General features: G+C 40.3%; 1 protein-coding gene across 1 annotated transcript in view; it reads right to left on the reverse strand.

Moving 5' to 3' along the window:
• The window catches only part of LOC140277389 (2-oxoglutarate dehydrogenase complex component E1-like), a 27,154-nt gene extending 7,097 nt beyond the window's left edge, over positions 1-20,057 (reverse strand). The window contains exons 1-11 of the mRNA XM_072372389.1: positions 19,957-20,057; positions 17,145-17,550; positions 13,498-13,686; positions 10,808-10,901; positions 5,256-5,371; positions 3,412-3,566; positions 3,191-3,337; positions 2,882-2,972; positions 1,591-1,770; positions 1,383-1,511; positions 348-527 (exon numbers count right to left, since the gene is read on the reverse strand). Of these exons, the coding sequence (XP_072228490.1) occupies positions 348-527; positions 1,383-1,511; positions 1,591-1,770; positions 2,882-2,972; positions 3,191-3,337; positions 3,412-3,566; positions 5,256-5,371; positions 10,808-10,901; positions 13,498-13,686; positions 17,145-17,378 (1,515 nt within the window). The 5' untranslated portion in view covers positions 17,379-17,550; positions 19,957-20,057. The remainder of the gene's footprint in view (positions 1-347; positions 528-1,382; positions 1,512-1,590; positions 1,771-2,881; positions 2,973-3,190; positions 3,338-3,411; positions 3,567-5,255; positions 5,372-10,807; positions 10,902-13,497; positions 13,687-17,144; positions 17,551-19,956) is intronic.
• Positions 20,058-20,834: the final 777 nt, after the last annotated feature.

Here is a 20,834-nt window from a genome sequence, read left to right on the forward strand (position 1 = left end):
ATTTCTGCTTTCTCAGTGCCGCTTTGACCCATAAATGTACGATTGTTGTCTCTGTAAAGGAAGTTTGAAAAAGCAGTTATTATCTTGTATGTTGAAAATGAAAAAAATGTAATGATCACAGCTTTAAATATTTAGTTTAAATGGGCTGAGGGTTTTTTCGCGTTTTTTCTGTACAGTCATGAGGAGTCTTTGAAAGTTAATCCGAAAGTTAACCTGCAGGAGTTCCTGAACTCTCCTGCTTCTAGTTTTCTTGTGTTTTCTGTCCTTAAAATAATTATCCAATATAATGCGTGCAAGAAAAGGTGTGTCGTCTTGAAATACTATAAACCCCCTCCCCTTTTATTTACCAGGTCTACAACCACATCTTTGTGGAATGTGTTCCTCCACTCGGCCGCTACGTTGCACACATACATCACAGCCTCTGGGTCGTCTGCGTTAACGTGAAAGATGGGCGCATTGACCACTCGAGCAACGTCTGTAGGGTACGGAGACGAACGAGCCATCCTGGGATCTGTGGTGAAACCAATCTGCGAGGGTGAGAGAAGCATATCAGGTGTTGTCACATTGCTGTCATTCTGAACTCTGAAGCTCAGACTCGGCGTGTTGGAGTCATTATGAGAACCAAAAATACACAATCCACTTTATTCATTCAATAACATGAAGAGAGGAAAAAGTCCAGAAATAATCTGACCAGCTCTATTTTTGCAGATTTCTTACATTCTGTGATGAGTTATTGTTGCAAATCTGTCTTGAAAGTTCTGAATTCTTCTCTCTGAATTAATTGCACAGCGCAATAAACAGAAAGTGATTTAATATTCATACACCTTGAGCCTCTGTGGTCTACCTCCTCAGTTCCTGATGATTGTTTTGAAACTTCCATCCCACCAACTCAGATTCAGTCTAAAAAAGAGCTGATAATGAAGGGTTATCAGAGGGCAATAGAGAGATGATTTCCAACTAATCAGAGAATAAATAACAGCCTCTTCACAAACGTTTCTTTTAAAGGAATCAAATTTAAACAGCTTAAATGCGGGAGGATGTTGTCTTTCGTGGCTCAAAGCTGGGAAACACTGAAAAGTCTCCAGAGTCTGTCACATTTTTCCAGCATCAGCTCTCCAGCGTCTACACACTGAACTGATTTTATTTCCTCGATGTTCCGCAAAGCAGATTTACTTCTGTTAAGACAAGCTGTGAGTGTCTGTAAAGGTGAGATGAGTCATTGTTGAAGTTATAGTGAAGTCTGAGCAGCATACAGCGTAGACTGACTGGCTGTGGGTCAGTTACAAAGTCCAACTGAGGACTGATTACTTTGATTAATTACCTGTATTTTAAATGTGGTTTACTTGGCTGACCCTTGCTGACTGTTTTCTTAAAGGGAATACCTGGTTGTTGACCACCACGTGTATGGTGCCGTGGGTGGTATAGGACGGCAGGTCCGACAGGTGGAACGTCTCGTACACGATACCCTGGCCTGCAAACGCAGCATCGCCGTGAAGCAGAATGGACATCACCTGCAAAAAGAGTCCGCTGATTAAAAATAGGTTTGGAAAACAACTCCAGAGACTTTGTATATCTATGCTTTCTGTGTACCCTTTTGCCCTCGGTGTCTCCGGAATAGAACTGCTCGGCTTTGGTTTTCCCCTGCACCACTGGGTCCACAGCCTCCAGGTGGGACGGGTTCGCCATGAGCGACATCGTTATGTACCTGTCACTGACCCGGTTCATCCTCCTGTGATACATCCCCAAGTGATACTTCACATCACCAGACCCCTGAGAGCACAAATTAAGAGTTTGTGAGCCTAAAAATTACGTGCTTACGACTCATTTGTTTGTTGAGCACATTCCTGGGCCTGAAACTGCCCCATGCTGTTTGCTTTAAGGTCACTTGGCTTTTTCGTGGGCTTTTGATGGCGTCTTTGTTGCCTCTTCATGCGTTTGTGGCTGTACATGTGCAGGTACATCCCACAGCTGTAGGGGGAGCTAAAGAGCAAAATATTTCTAGTGTTACCTTAAAGCTGGCGGGTTTAGGCCAGCTGTGAACTATTATTCTTTTAAATGATCAGATTCTGCCTCCTCAACTGAGAATATAGTAGAGTTAGTGGAAAAAATGAATCTAAAATAATAGAAAACATGCTTATTAGTTTTTGGTTGTGAGTTAGGCTGCCCTCAGACAGCATGTCTGCTTTGCTTATCTGTGACTCGGATCTGGTTTCACATGGAATAAGATTTTTTTTCAAATTCCAATTCGAGCCACTTCAGTATGTGGTCATCTGATTGCCAGATCAGGTTTTTGGCAATGCGACCTCACTCTGACCGGTTAAATTGAACTGTGGGATTTCTACATCATTTCTGCGCAGGCTGTGTTTTGTAAACATGATGGACGGGTGCACAGACGTTAGCCAGTGGAAAACCAGCAAGGGGCTGGACTTCAGTACAGTGAACCGTTCAGACTGAAATCTAATATTAGCCCCATTAAAAAGAGTAATGTGAACAGGCCAACAAAACTGGAATTGAGCATTAAGGCTGAACACAGTCTTAGATCTCATCTAAGATTAGATTGTTAGATTAGCTTGATAGAAATGCTTGAAAACAGCTAATGTAGCTCTGAATAAAGTACATTATTACGTTGTAAAGCACATTGTTAATGTAAATGGAATAAAATTTAATAATTTCCATATTTGTTTGAGGTATTTTTTTAACCTCTGCGCAGATAACATATTTTAGTAATGTCATATAATAGCTTTACATACTGATCACCTGTCAATGTGTGAGTTATCATTTGTAGCCGGAAAAAGGAGTCAGTTTCTCTAAAACATGCTCGACGACAGATGAGGTTAATATAAACTGTGTCTAGCTAGTTGCAGTCTTACAAGAAACACACCTCATCTGTAGCCTCCAACTTGGAGTCGAACTGGCAGAAGATTTGGTCCAGGTCCTTCCGGATCACATTAGCCAGCACGTTCAGTCTGCCTCTGAAGAGGAGGAAGAACATATCAGTGAGGGTCCTTCAGTCTTACGAGAGTAAAAGAAGGAAGGACTGAACTTCTGCACATTGTCAACACTGAGTTTCATCAGCAATTCTCTCTTTAGGGATAAAATTAACCATGTGCAGCCTGGTTGTGTCTGATAACTTGGTGAAGACAGGTGGGATCACAGAATAAATAGCCTCCATGTGTGGACTTGATTGTACCTGTGAGGCATTCCCATGATCACGCTCTCCACGCCGCTCTGACTGGACTTGTCGATGATGGTCTTGAGGGCCGGGATGAGCGACTCACAGCCTTCCAGGCCAAAACGTTTCTCTGAAGACCACTTTCTCTGGAGAAACTCCTCAAACCTGTAAACGATTAGAGTGATTAAACTGTTTTTTTTATTGCAGAGTGTTGATAAAGTGAAGAAACACAGACTGACCTGGTGGATCGGATCATTCGAGCCAGCAGTGTCATCTTCTCCTCCAAAGTGAACTGCATGACTCCAGGTGTCTCAAATTTCTGTCTGATCCATTGGCACTGCTCCACGTCATTAATGAACATGAACTCCACACCTATATGCTGACAGTAGGCCATCTAGAAGAGAGACGGAGGGATCAGTGAGTCAAACAGGATCTCCTTATCAGCAAATCTGGGTTGAGGATGCATCGATTCCTCCAGCCTCTGTAACTGTAACTGCCATATCCCTTTTTCATCATTTCATTGTGGACGTGGAGAAAGTTCAAAAGTCAGTAGCATATTTAATTTCATAAAAACCTGCAGTCTGTGAGTACTTTCGCCCTCTGAGCATCTAAAAACATCTCAGTCGTTTATAGAAGTCTATTCTAAATTTGATCTAAAAGTTTAAGTTTTGTAGACGTTGATGCTTCGGTTTGATTCCCAGCTGCAGTCCCGTGTAAGACAAATGGTGAGTGACGTACACCATATTGCCAAAAGTATTCACTCACCCATCCAAATCATTAAATTCAGGTGTTCCAATCACTTCCATGGCCACAGGTGCATAAATTCGAGCACCTAGGCATGCAGACTGCTTCTACAAACATCTGTGAAAGAATGGATCGCTCTCAGGAGCTCAGTGAGTTCCAGCGTGGTACCGTGACAGGAAATTTCCTCGCTACTAAATATTCCACAGTCAACTGTCAGTGGTATTATAACAAAGTGGAAGCGATTGGGAATGACAGCAACTCAGCCACGAAGTGGTCGGCCACAAAAGATGACAGAGCGGGGTCAGCGGAGGTCACCAATTTTTTGCAGAGTCAATCGTTACAGACCTCCACACTTCACGTGGCCTTCAGATTAGCTCAAGAACAGTGCGTAGAGAGCTTCATGGGCTGGGTTTCCATGGCCGAGCAGCTGCGTCCAAGCTATACATCACCAAGTGCAATACAAAGCGGCGTGGAAGAACTTGAGTGGCCTGCACAGAGTCCTGACCTCAACCCGATAGAACACCTTTGTGATGAATTAGAGCGGAGACTGCGAGCCAGGCCTTCTCATTCAACATCAGTGTCTGACAAATGTGCTTCTGGAAGAATGGTCAAAAACTCCCATAGACACACTCCTAAACCTTGTGGAAAGCTTGTCCAGAAGAGTTGAAGCTGTTATAAGCTGCAAAGGGTGGGCCGACATCATAGTAAACCCTATGAATTAAGAATGGTGTGTCACTTAAGTTCATATTTGTGGAAAGGCAGATGAGTGAATACTTTTGGCAATATAATGTATGTCCTGATGTATTTCTCACTTACTTGCTGATCCCTTCGACTATACCACCACTTTCAAAGACTGCAGATCAATGAGAGAATAGTGGAGGAAGATGCAAAGATACATTCGTACAACCCATTGCTCATTGATGTTGATTAGCTTACATTTCAGCCCAATACACTGGTGTTACGCTGGGATTGGACAGATGCCACTGCTACACAAAGAAGTGTGGACAGTAGGGGTTGGTGAAAGAGACAGATGTGATATTATTCCATTCAGTTATTACAACAGACACATTAAAGCAAACAGAAAATTCAGTTTGTGTTCAGGAAAGGGAAGCAGTTTTTGTGTGATTTTATCTTTTTACAAAATGAGGACAGCAGCTGATCATATGGAGTAAAGTTTGGTTGAACAAATGCAGACGCACCTGTGTTTTTCCTTTGTTTACCATGACAATGAATGGGAATTATTTAAACATATGGAGCATCTCAGTAGTTACAATAAGAACTTGGGGGGGCTTTTGTATCCTGTTTTGCAGGAATAAGTTATTTACTGTACACGTTTTACCTCAAGTCGGCGAATGATTTCTCTGAGAGGCAGAGTGCACTCGTTGCCGCCAATGAAGGTGGTGGTGGGAAGCCTGAACACCTTGTCCAGGTCACCCATAGTGAGCCCATACAGACCTACAGGGAATACACCGGCATGAGAGAAGGACACATCAACAAGCACAGGCATGCAGGCATGGATGGATGCCAATTAAATGTGCGTAGTATTTTAAAATGTGTAGAGAAAGTAAATGTATTGAGTTGGAAACTGCAGCAGAATGAACAAAAATATGAACGCAAGACTGACATGTAACTAACTAAGCACAAGAGAGGAGATGTAAGAAAATAAAAAGGGGAAAAGCACCGAATGAAAGGATTCTTGGGATTTGTGATCCCTGCTTTGTCTCATCTTCACTACTGTAAACCTCTGTGCAGCGGTTTAATCTGGCAGATTATGTTCACTCCAGACTTCATTTTACTGATAAGGCTTAATGAAGGAATGCCCATCCGATTACTCCGCATACCTTTTTTTACTCAATCTAACAGTTAATCATAAAAATCCCCCAAAATTTTCTAATGATGTGAAAACAGCAGAAAACCGACATGTTCAAAGGGCGTTTAAGATTCAAGATCCTTTTTATTAAAGGGTGCCTTTCATCTCTAAGGGTTAAGAAAGCTTAAATGTTTGCCTTTCTTCAGGTGCTAAATGTTAACGTGGGCACAGACACTTTCTTATTCTTCAATGCCTAATGAAAATTCTTCAAATGTTGGAGCTGTCTTTCTTCCAGGACCCCGAGGCTCTGAGATAACCTGCAAGACAAGATGACGCCAGTCCTGTATTCAGCTTTAAGACATCCTTCTGTGGTTTTGATCTGCTGTGTGATAATAACCTTCTAAACCAACCGCAGTTTCAAAGAAGGTTCAAAGGTGTGCAAAATGAAAAGAAGAGCAGAATGCAAAGATTTTATTTACATGAGAACATAGGAAACATATTAAATATTGGGACTGAGTTAACTATCAGCTCATCTTGAAAATAAAAGGCAGCAACATGTCTTAAAAGAGTTGAGATAAGGGCAACAAAAGGCTAGAAAGGCAAGGACGTACATGTTGTAACTATATAGGTTAATAAGCAATAAGAAAAAGAGTACTTTAGAGAGGCTAAATGAGTGAGACATTTCTGTCGATCCCCTCCATAACCGGTATGTGTTAATGCCACATATCTTATGTCTGAAAAGAGCATGTGTTAGACAGAGTTCGGTAGGAAGCTGATGTTCTTCAAGCAAAGACAAAACTAATAAACTACACAATGAACAGGACGGATGAGTCATATTTACTGGCAATACACTGTGTTAATGTCCTAAGAATGAGCAGTCTGAGTCATCCTAAACAAGCTTGGGGTTTATCTAACGTATGGGATGTTAGCAATAAGCAAATTAGTGCGGGGTGGGTGGGGGAATCCAATATGTCAGAGTCAGCTCTCTGTGTTACGTAATGGATCTTTAGACTTTCCTCTTTCTGTAAACTGTCTCACACGCAAAACAAATTATTTTTGATGGTGAAAGTAATCAAGTGCTGTCCGCCTGTGATCTTATCACAGTAACGTTTTAATAAAGCAGTCACAGATAAGCCCGGATAAGTCGTGTTTGACCCCATCAGCCACCAAGCCAAGGTTGTCACAAACCAACAAACACACACACAACTTCTTTCCAAGAAGGCTGATTTCGGTTTAGTATAAAGTGTCTGCCCCGATGTAAGCAAACATGTTCAAACCCACCACTGTGACATCAGGAGTTAATGATAAACCACAGGAAGCTTGTGGAATAAATCCCTGAAGGAGTTTATTAGAGTTTCTAATATGAATGTGGCGTATATCTCTGTACTCTGAGGGGTAGCTCCTCGTAAGACAACAAAAACAAATCCAAACAGACAACCAATCACAGAAATCCAGTGGGCTTTCTTTTCTGAAAAGTTATTTTCTATCATTTCTCATTCTTCTGCAGAATATGAACTTTCACTTAAAATCTGTCTGTGCAAAGCCTCCCACGGGGATGTGGGGGGCTGTTGCCTAACAAGCAACAAATTACACTTCATTTCAGATTTATTTCATTGTTCTGTGACAGACTCCGGTCGGTCTTCAACTTACAAAGAGAAACTCTGAATGGCAAGAGGGAAAATTAAAGAAAATAGGTAATTATGGTAGTTATTGTGTTAGATAAAATGTTCTAGAACGGCATGCAAACTCATATTAGATAGCTCAAATCAAGATTTGAAAATAATACGATATAGTGGAACAAAGCATTCTCCCTGTGTATGGGTGGGTTCTCTCCGGGTACTCCGGCTTCCTCCCACCGTCCAAAAACATGCATGTTAGGTTAATTGGTGACTCTAAAATTGTCCTTAGGAGTGAGTGTGAGCGTGTGTGTGGTTGTTTGTCTCGTTTGTCTCTGTGTGGCCCTGTAATGGACTGGCGACTTGTCCAGGGTCAGATCTTAATCTATATCTCAAGTAAATAGACACGATCGTCTGATATTTAAAATGTTAATGCTATAAACGCCAATGCAACGCACAGGTAAAGCAAACCTAGCACTTCGTTAGAATGTTAGAATATCTTTATTTCTGTTTCTGCTCACAGATGCTCTGAATTTATCTGAATGAGGACCATATTTGTACATCAGCAGCAATGTTGCACAATATGGATGGAAGCAGAGTTATGGTGACAGAAAAGTCGAATGAAAACATTTTATTTCACTAAAATCTGTGAATAATCGTGATCTCAATACTGATCAAAATAATCGGGATCATTATTTTGGCCATAATCGTGCAATCCAAATGCATACTCACTCTTAAGGTCAATTCAGAGTCACCAATCAACCTAACATGCATGTTTTTGGATGTTGGGAGGCAGCCGGAGTACCCGCAGAGAACCCACGCATGCACTGGGGGAACATGCAAACTGCACACAACTTAGTGGTTAAGTTTCATATTGAAAATACATTACGACTACTGATGTTGACCCAAGTGTTGCGTATCAAAAATATCAAAGAGAATGAAGACAAAAAAATCAAAAACAACTAAAATACAACTAAAAGCAAAAAAAGAATAACAACAGTGTAAAAAAAATTGACTCATATAGGATCTATAATCAACAAAACTCTGTTTTTTAAGAGGAGACTCAATAACAGGCTGTGTCGGAGAGGCTAACTTCCACAGGTAGTCGGCTCTATAATTTGGGGACTGCAAACGTCCCGGTCTCGTCAGCACACCAAACTTCACCTCAGGACAACTAAAAGCAGATGTAGGAGTTGTAGGAGCCCGCAAAGATAATAAGTTGCAAACCTACGTAGAGCCTTACAAGTCAACAATGAAACCTTGATATCAATCCTAAAACATACCAGGGAGCTGTTAAAAGATGGGAGGCCTGACTAACACCAGAAAACAGGGCATTATAAAAGTTACGGGAGCATGCATCACCCTTTCACAGTCATTAAACTAGAAGTAAAATATCTTGGATATAAGCCTCGGTTTAAACCAACAATTTTACACCTCTGAGTTTATCTATTCTACATTCAGCTGCCACTCTCACACCATCACTTGTGCTTCAAAACCACTCAGATCCATGCAAGAAGCGCTGCAGGCACCACTGGGACCAAATTTCATTAATTCAGCTTTGTAAATTCATTTTCCTTCTTAAATCATAGCTGCTGACTGCAGCAGATATAGATGTATGCTAGAACTGATGCATAGTGTAGATAAACATGTCTGTGGATAAAGCCTTGTCAGTAAATAAAAAACACGTCACATTGACATTATCACATTTTTACAATCAGGTTATCAAACTATCTTAAAAAATCCAATGATTTTATGAGTTTATGATTGAAAAGTGGGATTAAGTGGAGGTTTAAGGGTCACATCCCGCCTCCATAACTCAGATTACACAGAAAATTCTGGCAGGTTGAGTATGTAACAGAGCTTCTGACATACTTTTTTAGGCGGGTTTGGGCTCTGACACTGACCCGTTGTCCCACCTCTGTGAACCTCTCGCTTAATTTGAACAATACCACCAGTAACCATGGAAACGTCCTACTACAGGTCGCAACAATCACCCGGTTTTGAACTCAGAGGCCCGATCTTTTCACGAGACACAATGACAGTTTTCACACTGTACCTCACAGACAAGCACTTTTTACTTTGTTCCAACTCTTCAGTTCAAGTTAACGTCAGTTAACACAGAAGTGAGAACAATAACTACACAGCAGAACGTGGTGTGTTAACAACCATAATGCACGGTGTCTTATCTCGTCTCCTCAGAAACCATGACTGGTTGTAAACTATGTGCTGATAGGAAAAGCAGGATGCACATGTTCCAGAGCAAACTGGATTTATTAAGGTGGAAATCAGTGGATTAGAGAACAATAAACTGGAGTTTGAATCTTTAATGGCAAAGTGAGCGTTCAGCCACACCAGCCGCTCTGTGAAGCTTCAGTACAGCTGTGCTCGGAGTAAACTGCTAACATCAACTGCCACAACATCATAAAGCATGCTGTCTTATCTTGCAGGGAACACAGCTCGCTTGTACGGTAAGTTCTGAAACAACTGCAGCACGTGCACGACTACATATGACTTATTATGATATTAAATGATACAAACAATGAATAGATTTTTTGAGATTTAATCAAATCTTTTATTTCAACCAGGATGTGAAGTTGCTACATCTGCTGTTCATCCTCCTGAAATTAACATGCCGTCATCTTTGTTAAATCATTGATTTTAAGACAGTTAAAAGCCAACAACTTCTTGTTAAAGACTAAATCTTTATATATTTATCATAAAATATGCAGTTATCATTGTGAATAGAATGTGTGACGATTTGAACTGAGCCGAGCTCTCAGAACAAATCTAATAATACGTGAATCATGTACATGTGCCCAACTTTTCCAGCTAATCTAACGTCTTGAAATCCATTTAGAGTTATGCTATACATGATATTTGATTTGTGAATCTGAAACCAAATAATGTTTTATAAAATTGACTACAAAAGACTGTACTTTCTCTAAATAGTGAACAATCCTCTGGTAATTGAGTAATTGTTTTCATTCTACATTAGAAGCTGTTGTATCTTCATCTTTTCCCAAATAAGACAATATTACAGAACAGTAACAAGGGAAACATGTGGTGCATGTCATATTTACTAAAACTGTAAATAAATGTGATAATAGGAGTGGTTTTTTTTTCTCTCATCGAGTATCTGATCATTTAAAATCAAAGTAACCAGTTGAGTTAGATCATTTCTTTCATCAACATCCGGTTGTCTGTTCTGGCAAATTCATGTACAAACTGTACTGTAATTCTAGACCTGCCTGTCTTTCAAGAATCATCTCCTGAGGCAGTGTTCAAACTGAAAACAGTGTTAGCCTTTCTTTGTAGGACAAGTTTTCTTGAAATGATGAAAAGAGAAAGAGAAGGATGCCAGGTGTTAAAAGAAAGAATGATGACAGTTTCAATGGAAACAGGAGGGAAGGGATCAGAGAGGGAAATGGAAAATAAACAAACATGCAGCAGGAATATTTTTCTCACCAACATTCTGAATACCAACAGTACACGGAGCATCATCGAAGTCCACACAGCTGATTCCCAGTGGGTCCAACTTCGATATGTGATGGCCTCGTACCTACAAACAGGGCGACAAGGCTCAGCCAGTGTGAAGGTTGTTTGTCATGTTAATCTAAAGTAATTTTCCTCCATTTCAGTTTCACCATTTAGAAATTACAGCCCTCTTTATACACAGTCCCCCTCATTTCAGGGCTCCATAATGTTTGGGACAGGTGTCTTCCAGGTGTTTGTGGTTACTCAGGTGTGGTTTGTTGCTTCATCGGTGCAGGGATAAGATACCTCGGCTTGCTTCTACAGTCTATAGTTGTTCAACATGAGGCAAGAAGCTGAGCCAATGAAAGTCAACAACGGTGTTCTGAGCTGTTAGCTGTTAGTGGCACTGGTAGGCCAAGGAGAGTCCTCACTATGGTGAAGAAAAATTCTCAAAGGCCATTCCAGTGAATCAGAACTAGTCTTCAGGAGGCAGGTGTGTCTTTGTCAGAGACTACTATCCTCAGAAGACTTTGTGAACAGAAATACAGAGGCTACACTGCAACATGCTAACTACCGTATTTTCCGCACTATAAGGCGCACCTGATTATAAGACGCATGCTAAAACATGGTCCGATAGTCAAGGACAACGTTGTCGGTCGTTTTTACACTTTTAAACTTATAAACTGCACATCGGTCTGCATCACTCATCTCAGACTGAAGAACAGGCACTCACTGGGACATGGGCAAAAGCATTAATGAAGACACGATTCAATCGCTAAGTACGAGCTCCAAACAATCTTCGCCCCATTCAGAGTGAATGGCTGGGATCCGCCTGACCCTGGATTCACACCGAACGCAAAGCGAGCGACGGAAGTGGCCAGTTGCCATTCATTTCCAATGTACGAGAGCGAAGAGGCGCGGCAAAAGTGAAATGGGAGAGCGATGGGAGAGCGGTGAGTGATGTGGAGGGGGCTTAATGCCCCGATGAATGCTTGGCACTCCCCGCGGTAAGTTCAAAATGGCGGTATCCGTGACAGATTTTGGAATCTAGTGCACACATAAGGCGCACCGGATTATATGGCGCACGGCCGATTTTTGTGAAAATGTAAGGCGTTTGGGTGAGCCTTATGGTGCGGAAAATACGGTACTAGTTAGCCACAAAAACAGGATGGACAGATTACAGTTTGCCAAAAAGTCCTTAAAGGAGACAAAGATAAACCTGTATCAGAGTGATGCCAAGAAGAAGGTGTGGAAACCAAAAGGAAGTGCCAAACATCCAAAGCATAGCAGCTCCTCTGTTAAACATGGTGGTGGGGGTGTTATGGCTTGGGCATGAATGGCTGCCACAGGTACTGGTAGCTGCACAATTAATTCTGAGCTGGATAGAAACATCTGATCTGCTAAAGTTCCAGTAAATGCCTCCAAACTCATTGGACGGAGCTTCATCTTGCAAAAAGATAATGATCCCAAACATCCTGCTGAGGCAACACCAGAGTTTTTCAGTGCTGAAACATGGAACATTCCTGAATGGCCAAGTCAGCTGATTTAAATCCAGCTGAGCATACCTTCTATGACCAGGGGTCAATTATTGGACCTCTTCTGTGTAACTTGTATATGCTACCTTTGGATCACATATTGCAGAACTTTAACATCAGCTATCACAGTTATGCAGACAATACACAACTGTATGTGTCTCTGTCACCAGACGACTGCAGCCCAGCAGATGTACTGTGTCAGTGTCTGGAGGAAATAAACTCTTGGATGAGAGAGAATTTTCTACAATTAAATGAGGACAAAACTGAGATCATTCTGTTTGGTAGCAAAGAGAAGAGGGTCAGCATTGGTAAATACCTTGAGACTCGGGCCCTTACAATCACTGACCAAGTTCGTAACCTTGGAATGTTGATAGACTCAGATCTGACTTTCAGCAGCCACATCAAAGCTGTCACCAAGGCAGCTTTTTACCAACTCAGAAGGTTTACAAATCCCAGAACGGTTTAGGCCCAAAATACATCTGTGATATGTTCAGAGAATATAAACCCAGCAGAGCTCTTAAATCCAAGGACTCAGGTCAGCTGGTCCAGTCCAGAGTCCAGACTAAACATGGAGAAGCAGCATTTAGCTGTTATACTGCAAACAAGTGGAACAAACTGCCAGAGGAGATTAAACTGTCACCAAATGTAGACATATTTAAATCCAGGTTAAAAACATTTCTTTTCTCATGTGTCTATGCATGAAATCTGCACGGTATATTTTAACTTATCTAGACTGTTGCTTGTTTTTATTCATTTTATTTCTTTCTTTTTATATTCTTTCATATATTTGTAATGCTTTTTCTGCTCCCCGCTGCAATGCTTTTATTTTATGTAAAGCACTTTGAATTGTTTTGTACATGAAATGTGCTATACAACTTTTACTTTGACTTTTATGTGCTGAAGACGAAACTTAAAGGGACAAGCCCCCGGAACCAGGAGCTGAAGGTGGCTGCAGTAGAGGCTTGGAGAGCATCACCAGACTTTGTCCCAACTTTATGGAGGAAAATGTAGCAAGTCAGTACGTGAAGCTAAATTAACCAAACAGTCCCTCTATATACAGTGATGAAACGTAAACAGTATGAAATAAAAAAATGAGACAACGAGCATTCACCAAGTCAGACTGATACACGGGTGTGTTTAGTTTACCTGGTAGGCTCGAATCAGTGACTGCACAGCCAGATGATCCTCCACCAGCTTCTCCACATTAGGCTGAGCTCCCACCAGCCCCTGGACACCGGTCCTCCCCTCAGAGAATCCACTGAACGGTGGAGGGCTCTGGTAGGCCGTACCAGGTGGAGCCCCAGCGTTAGCGTTCCGGAAAAATATATCCCAGGACTGCAGCGAGAAGAGACAACTTAATCAGCACAATTAAAGAAAATGAACAATAATTCCACTTCTGCAGATCAGCTACTGGTGGGTCACAGAAATGAACAATGTTCATTTGACACTCGCAAGCTCAGACTCTCATCAATAAATGTCTTAAGACATTACAGAAAGGATGCTGACAGAGACAAAGTCATGCCTTGTTTGCAAAGAAGTCTCAATCGAAAAGAATAGAGGAATGAGGTGCTGCAGTAGGAACACAACAACCTAATTGGATGATATTCTTTTAAAATAATCCGATCAGTGGTCACTATGAAGGGTGAGAAGACTTTCTGCACCACCTCATCTCCTCATCTTATACTGAGTGGGCGCCTCACATCTGGACTGATTCACACACAAGAGTAAATGATTTAAACAAAAGACAAGAAGCAATAGCAACAAGTCAGTTAACAGCTGACTTTAACAGCTAATTAAGACCATTTAGGTTCTTTCACTTTCTTTATCGTCAAATCAAACCAATCAATCACAACTTGATTGATATGGCACTTGTCAAATAAGAGTACCGGTAATTCAAATTAGCTTAGGTTGTACACATAATAAAAAACAGACAGACTAACGCAGATATAAAAGAATATAATGCAGATAAGGCATGTAATAAAAATAACAAGAAGATGTCATAAATAAGGAAGATAAAAGGCATATAATAACACACTAAAATGAATTAAGACAAGAAAAACAACCGCAGTAAAAAGATAAAATAACCAGATAGCTAATGAAGATGTACAACATCTTCTAAGGAGTTATTGCTGTTACTTTCTAAAAGATGAACATTACTGTTACCACATTATTTTGTTAACTGAAGCTTTCTAGCTGAACGGTTCCGTTCTGTAACTCAGACAACCTGCAGCTGTGTGGATAAGGTGTGTTTTCAACAAACCATTCTCCTCACTGTCGTTGCCCCGTTGAATGCCGTGTACTGCTCCCGATGTGTTAACATTACATTATCAGTATGTTTCTGATAAAGATGTAGGTCTCCAAGTACAATTGTTTAATAAGGTTAATATATACTACATGTTTAAATGCAGTAATTAACGGTACACATGCATTACTACGAGTTACGCTGTGCACATCTCTGGCTTGGTCCATTACTGTTGATGAGAAAGCATTGTTTACTAGCATCTGCTGCTAACTTACAGCTACACTGCTAAACTATTTCCCTCTGGGATCAATAGACTAACTATCTATATATATCTATAGAGAAGGAGGGTTTTTGGTAAGGCAGGAAGAACAGCTTCATTATGTCTGTGTTTACTGCATTAAATTACACAACAGATGCCCAGGGTTTGATTACGGGTAGCATGACAGTGTGTCCTTAGCCAACATATGTACATACAGTAACCCTTCACTGAAGTGGCTGTACAAAGTTGACCATCCATCTAAGTTTCTAATCAGAGAGGCGAGTAATTAGCTTACTGCCATGGGAAGCTTTTAAGATCAGAGTTGTCACACTCTCCTCTGTAGTGGATATCAGCTTACAGTTAGAGCATGACATAACATTTTTACCACGAGGATAAAAACATCCGAAAGCACAGTTAGAAACAAAGAGAAACTGCTGGTCACCTGCTACAGAATGGCCTTTACATTCCATCAAAAGGTGTGTGTTACGTCTTACACAAAAAACATCCCAATGTTTGCTTGAACTTTCTAGATCACAGTGTGAAAGTCTATGTCCAAGGGCTCCTGGTTAATCCACTTACTGATATTTATCAGCTTACTGACAACATATCTGACGTTGGTCTGTTTGGCCTACCAAAAAGCAAAGTTTAAAGTTCGATACACGAGCAAATCTTGAGTTCTACTCAATTATTCTGGGTGCTTTTGAACCCAAAAATACACCTCCAGCCTCTCTGGCTTTTTACAGTGTTATAATTATTTTTGTGAAAGCACAGGTGAGTAAAGTGCTCAAGAAGTAGGAGAAGAATCTACATCACGTATGTCTAAACTGCTCCTAAACTGCAGCAAGAGTAATGTAGACAGAGACTAATATGACATTAGACATACTCAGAGAGCAGTTTATCCTAAACTGAACAGATTTTATTATAGAGAACCACATTTTAGTATTTTGGCATCCAGAAAGACCTGTTCTACACACGTGCACAGCACAAACCACGTCAGCAGACAAGGCCTATAAAAAGGCTTGTTTAAAATAAATTGTCATAGAATTACTTTATTGGGGAATGTGCTGGTAAGGTTTAATTCAATGTTGACATGTGGTGCTAACGTGCTGTAACATGACTGTTACAATGGTGGACACCAGCGACAGGCTTAAAAAGAAAAGAAAGATGAATAATTTGAGCCTGAATGTCTTTTAGTCTTTGTAGTTTTCTCTGTGTCTACTGAAGAGAGAAAAGAGAGACCAAATAAAAATTCAAAAGGCATCTTGTGTGAATACATGGCCATAATTCATTGGACCTGTGCAGCTATATCCATTTAGCCTCCTGCTAAATGTTAGAGCTGTGCAACTTCAGGGGCATCACCGTTAAGGTGGAGAGGTTGTAAACGATGCAGAGTTCAAGAATTCTGAAGAAGAATCAGATTTACAAATGAGGAGGAAGGGTAGTATCATATGACAAACTTATAAAAAAAGTCAGCCTTTGTTCAGTTATCTTATTGATCACAGAGGTTCAAACTAAGGTTTCTTTACGTACAATCTATTATAACCTGAATTTCACATTATTTTATCATTTTATGACACAGAATCCCCTTGTTACTTTCTGCTCTACAGCTACTGTTTCACTATTCAAACATGCACACTGAGCAGATGATGTTGGTGTCTATTTGTGTAAACTTTACCCCACTGTATTTGGGGCAGGTAGCTGTTACCACTGACATCTCATTTTAACCTTTTCTGGGCCCTCAAAAAGAGGGCGAAGGCCACTCAGAGTAAACAAGTGCAAAGGTTTGTGACTGGATGTGACATGAAATGAGCAGAGCTGAACGGGTATGGGAGGACTGATAGCTCACGTTATTTTGGCCTTTAAGGTATTGCCACTGTATGGGAAACATAAGTTGCTATTCAGGTTAAACGTGAAAGTAGAAACCTTACTTTTACTAAACAAGCTTCAAACCATCAGTCAACAACTGTCAACAAGAAAAAACTTGCTTATGACTTCTGCAAACTAGGGCGAAACGAACCACCAGGAAACAATGCAAAGGAGATAAAGTCATGATATCAGCTGGAAAGTGCTGTACTTTAGCACTGGGTTACTCCTGATGCATCGTATTTAGAATCAGCATTACAGTGCAGCAGTTTTGAATGGAGGTTAACAGTCTTTTATTACTCCTTTGGGTGATTTCTGTACATCCAGCTACCCAGAGACAGTTTTGTGCAGTTTTGTGCACAAAACTGTCTCTGGTCTTTCCACATATACATTTCACACATGTCATCAGACACATTGGGCTTACTCTACCTTGTGCACATTCCTTGGATTCTCCAGCCATGCGTAGTACATCTCCTCCACATAGTTCGAGCTGGTGCCGTTAAGAAAGGGTTCAGCAGCCACGGGCGAGTTCAGGTGCCTCGAGGGCTGAAAAATCCTTACACCTTTTTCGAGCACTGACAGTCTGGTCCGCGACAGGCTCTGAGCCGCCTGTGCAGCCGTTAAAGGCCAAAGCCGTGCAACTGTAGTCCTTAACCGATGCATGGCTACAGATCAGCCACAGCCCCTCACTTCCAACTCCTTTCCTGGAGGGAAAATGCAGCAAGAATATTCCAAATGTGGCTCCTCAGTGTTCTTGATCCTCCTGTCTGTCTGAACTGGTGGTTTTCCCCACAGATTCTGCTTCTTTTCTTCTCTCCACTGATCCCAGTTGAATCTAAATGCAAATATTCTTCATTAAAAATACTTCTCTTCAGCACTGCATTGTCACTGTGATTTAATCTCATGTTCAAACCTCTTTGTTAGTCTTTCAGTACTTTGCTGAGCTGCATTTCCAACACAGTAACCAGTATCAGGGAGATGTTTTTGGTTGGGAGCCTGTACTTTGCAGTTTTTGGTTTGCAGTGTTGAACATTTCTGATAGGTTGTATTATCTAAGCCGTCTCGTGTTTAATCAGCGCAGCTCAAAAATGTGTTCACTTTAAGTCAGAGCTCAGTGTTTTCACCGCAGTTATAATGTAAAATACTTCAGCACAGCACTGTAGGAAGGTACCACGTTGCCAATTTTTGCAACTGCATTTTCACTGTAGCTCAGCTCAGCCAGTGGATTAATTTGGACCAATCTACATGTTACTCAGACAGCAAAAGCTGAAATCTGCAGTTTTAGGGAGAAAACCCTCTAATCTATCAATCTATCTAAAAATAATAGTAGAAGTGCTAAAATGATACGTCGAAAAACTCGATTACATAAAAATCTGTGATGTAAATTATCAGCTTCGATGCTTCGTTTAACTCCCACCAACATGTTTTGCTCAGCAGTCACCCTGTTTTTACATGGACAGTTTTTACTGTCGCACAACAAGTTGTAGCAGCTTGATTTGATGGAGGAAACCGGAGAATACAACGAGGAGCAAAATCAGAGGAGAAATTTTGAAAGTTTGTGAACATTTCAAAGAAAAGAAAAGAGAAAATACTGTACAATGTGTCCATTGTAACAGCCACTTAGCTTAGCACGAAAGCACAACGTCAATGCTACAACATCTCAGCAGAAAGCAGCCAGTTCACATATCGAGTCCACTGAGCGGAACAAACACAAGGTAACATTTCACGTTAGCATTTTAATGGAAATCAGTAGGTTTAGTTCAGTTAGCTGAGGACGCTAGCAGAGACTGAAGGAAGCTGAGGCTTGGGCTGGGCACTACAGACACTTTTTCATTTCTGTCCCGTATTTTTTCCAAAAAGCAACTTGTTTTTAATCTAATTTCTGTTGAAATGTCACCAGAACTACCCCGATAAGAGCAGCTTCAGCCTGTAAACTGTTATTGTGAACTAATATTCTCAGTCACATCAAAGTCCAACCAGAATAAAAACATTTTATCAGACCATGTTGCCTCTGTAAAATCAGACGGCTGGTTAAGGTGTCGTGTTAACTGCAGTTATTTCACTCTCTGTTTCTGTGTTGTCTGATAACAGACAATAAAGAAGGAAATAGGAGGCTTTATAAGATTGCAGCTGTATTAAAATACCGTAAATTAAGGTAGGAGAGCCCAGTCCTAACTGTGATTATAAGCTATCAGTAAAAGATAGTTGTAAATCTTTTCTCTTTTTAAATAGTTATTATTGCAACTGATTAAATCATCAATGGAATAGTTAATATTAGAATAACTGATGCCCTAAATGACCACTAACTGATGTCAGACCTTTTTATGAAAGGTGGTGAAATGCCTCCTTTCAGAGGAGCATGAACGGAGGATATCGGCCAGTTTGAGTCCAATACAACACGAGTTGAAGGAGGCATTTCACTTCCAACCACATTATCTTTATGTGTAAGCCAGAGTTTGAGGAATCTGAGTCCCGGTAGTTCAACCTCTGTTGGATTAACGTGTGTTTTAAAGGTTTGGTTAGGGCAGTCTCACACAATAATTTCATTTTCATCCATCAGCCCTGTTGGTTACTGCTAAGTTTTGGAATTTGTTGACAGAAAATAATTAAAAAGCTCCATCCTTTCCTTTGAATGATGGACAAATGACACTTTTAGCCCTGTAAACCTATGTCAGTTCTCAGAGGATGCAGAGTAGATGCTGTACAGCCTAAATACAGATAAACCAGACTGTAACAAACCCAAACATTACATGGACGATTCAATTATTACTGCACTATCATGAATTCTTGCTATTATTGATTAATTTAATCTAACTTGTCCATGTTAATGTTTTTTAAATATACTGTTTAACCAAAAGATAAATAAAAGTCACTTTACCGTCATGTACGACAAAGAAAAGCATCAAACTCTCACATTTTAAAAACTGAATTAAACACACATGAGCAAATTTACCCTAAAAAAAGATGATGATTAATTATCAGTTTGCTAGACGATTAAGTCCTTAAAGACAAAAGTAGTTCCCGAGCAGAGCCGTACCCTTGAAGAATAGTTCCCGCAGTGCACATACAATTTAACTCTACAAAAAGGTAAAACCAGGTACAGCACGTGCGAGCGACAACAAAACAAACTGCGGGGTCACGTGCAGGACTTCAACGACACAACTAAAACAAAATAAACAAATAAACTTTGCCCTCTCAGAAAAGTTCAACCAAAAAGTTTCATTTTCATCCGGTTTGTTACCTCTTTTTCTTATTTGTTTTTTTTAAATGCGCGGACTTGCGCGTACGGCTTCTTCCTCCGCTGCCTCTCTTGGCGTGAATGAGGAGCAAACTCAGCGGTGTCCTGGGCGCGTCTGTAATCGTCCCCGGGAGCCGATTACGTCACGTTGGTGGTGACGTCAGCTAAACTAAACGTGCGAAGAAAATGTTTTCTGCTATTTTGTAAACATCCGGTTGTTCAGATTAAAGGAGTTTAATAATAATAAAAAAATACAATTATTTATTTAAATTTCTTTACATTCTGCTGTTTTTTTTTAATTTTTCAGTTTCACTATTTAAGTTAAAGTTGAACTTTTATGACATTTTTTGACAGCCATGAAAACACGAATGACAATGTACTCTTTGTACATGTACATTAACAGCATAGATCGATAAATAGATTCATCTAGATTCATCAAGTGTATTTATTGTACTTTTGTGTGCTAAAGTTGACCAACCTAAAGTATACTTACTATTTACAAGTACATGGCTGTGTATGTACTAATTTACACGTTTCATTAGTAAAATAAAGGTTACTTACTTTGTTTTATAAGAATACTAAAAATATCTTGCAAAAATGCCACTAATATTAAGTCAATATGTCATTAATATTTTCTTATTTTATTACTATTATGACCAATCATCACATATTCTTTGTTAATACTTTATGGGTCGAACTGCAGATCAGTAAAATGTTGAAAAATACAGCTACTATGAGGTCATGTAAAAGCACCAATTGATTAGCTTTGAGAATACAAGTCAAACAAATTCAGAAGTGATTTGATGCTGTAAAAAGGAGGAGGCCAGAGTGGGATTAGACTGAGATTAGGTTTTAAAAACTGCCAGTGTGAGTCTGCTAAT

The sequence above is a fragment of the Leuresthes tenuis genome, unplaced genomic scaffold (assembly GCF_036924035.1).
Source record: "Leuresthes tenuis unplaced genomic scaffold, fLeuTen1.0.hap1 SCAF_19, whole genome shotgun sequence".
Taxonomy (NCBI): Eukaryota; Metazoa; Chordata; class Actinopteri; order Atheriniformes; family Atherinopsidae; genus Leuresthes; species Leuresthes tenuis.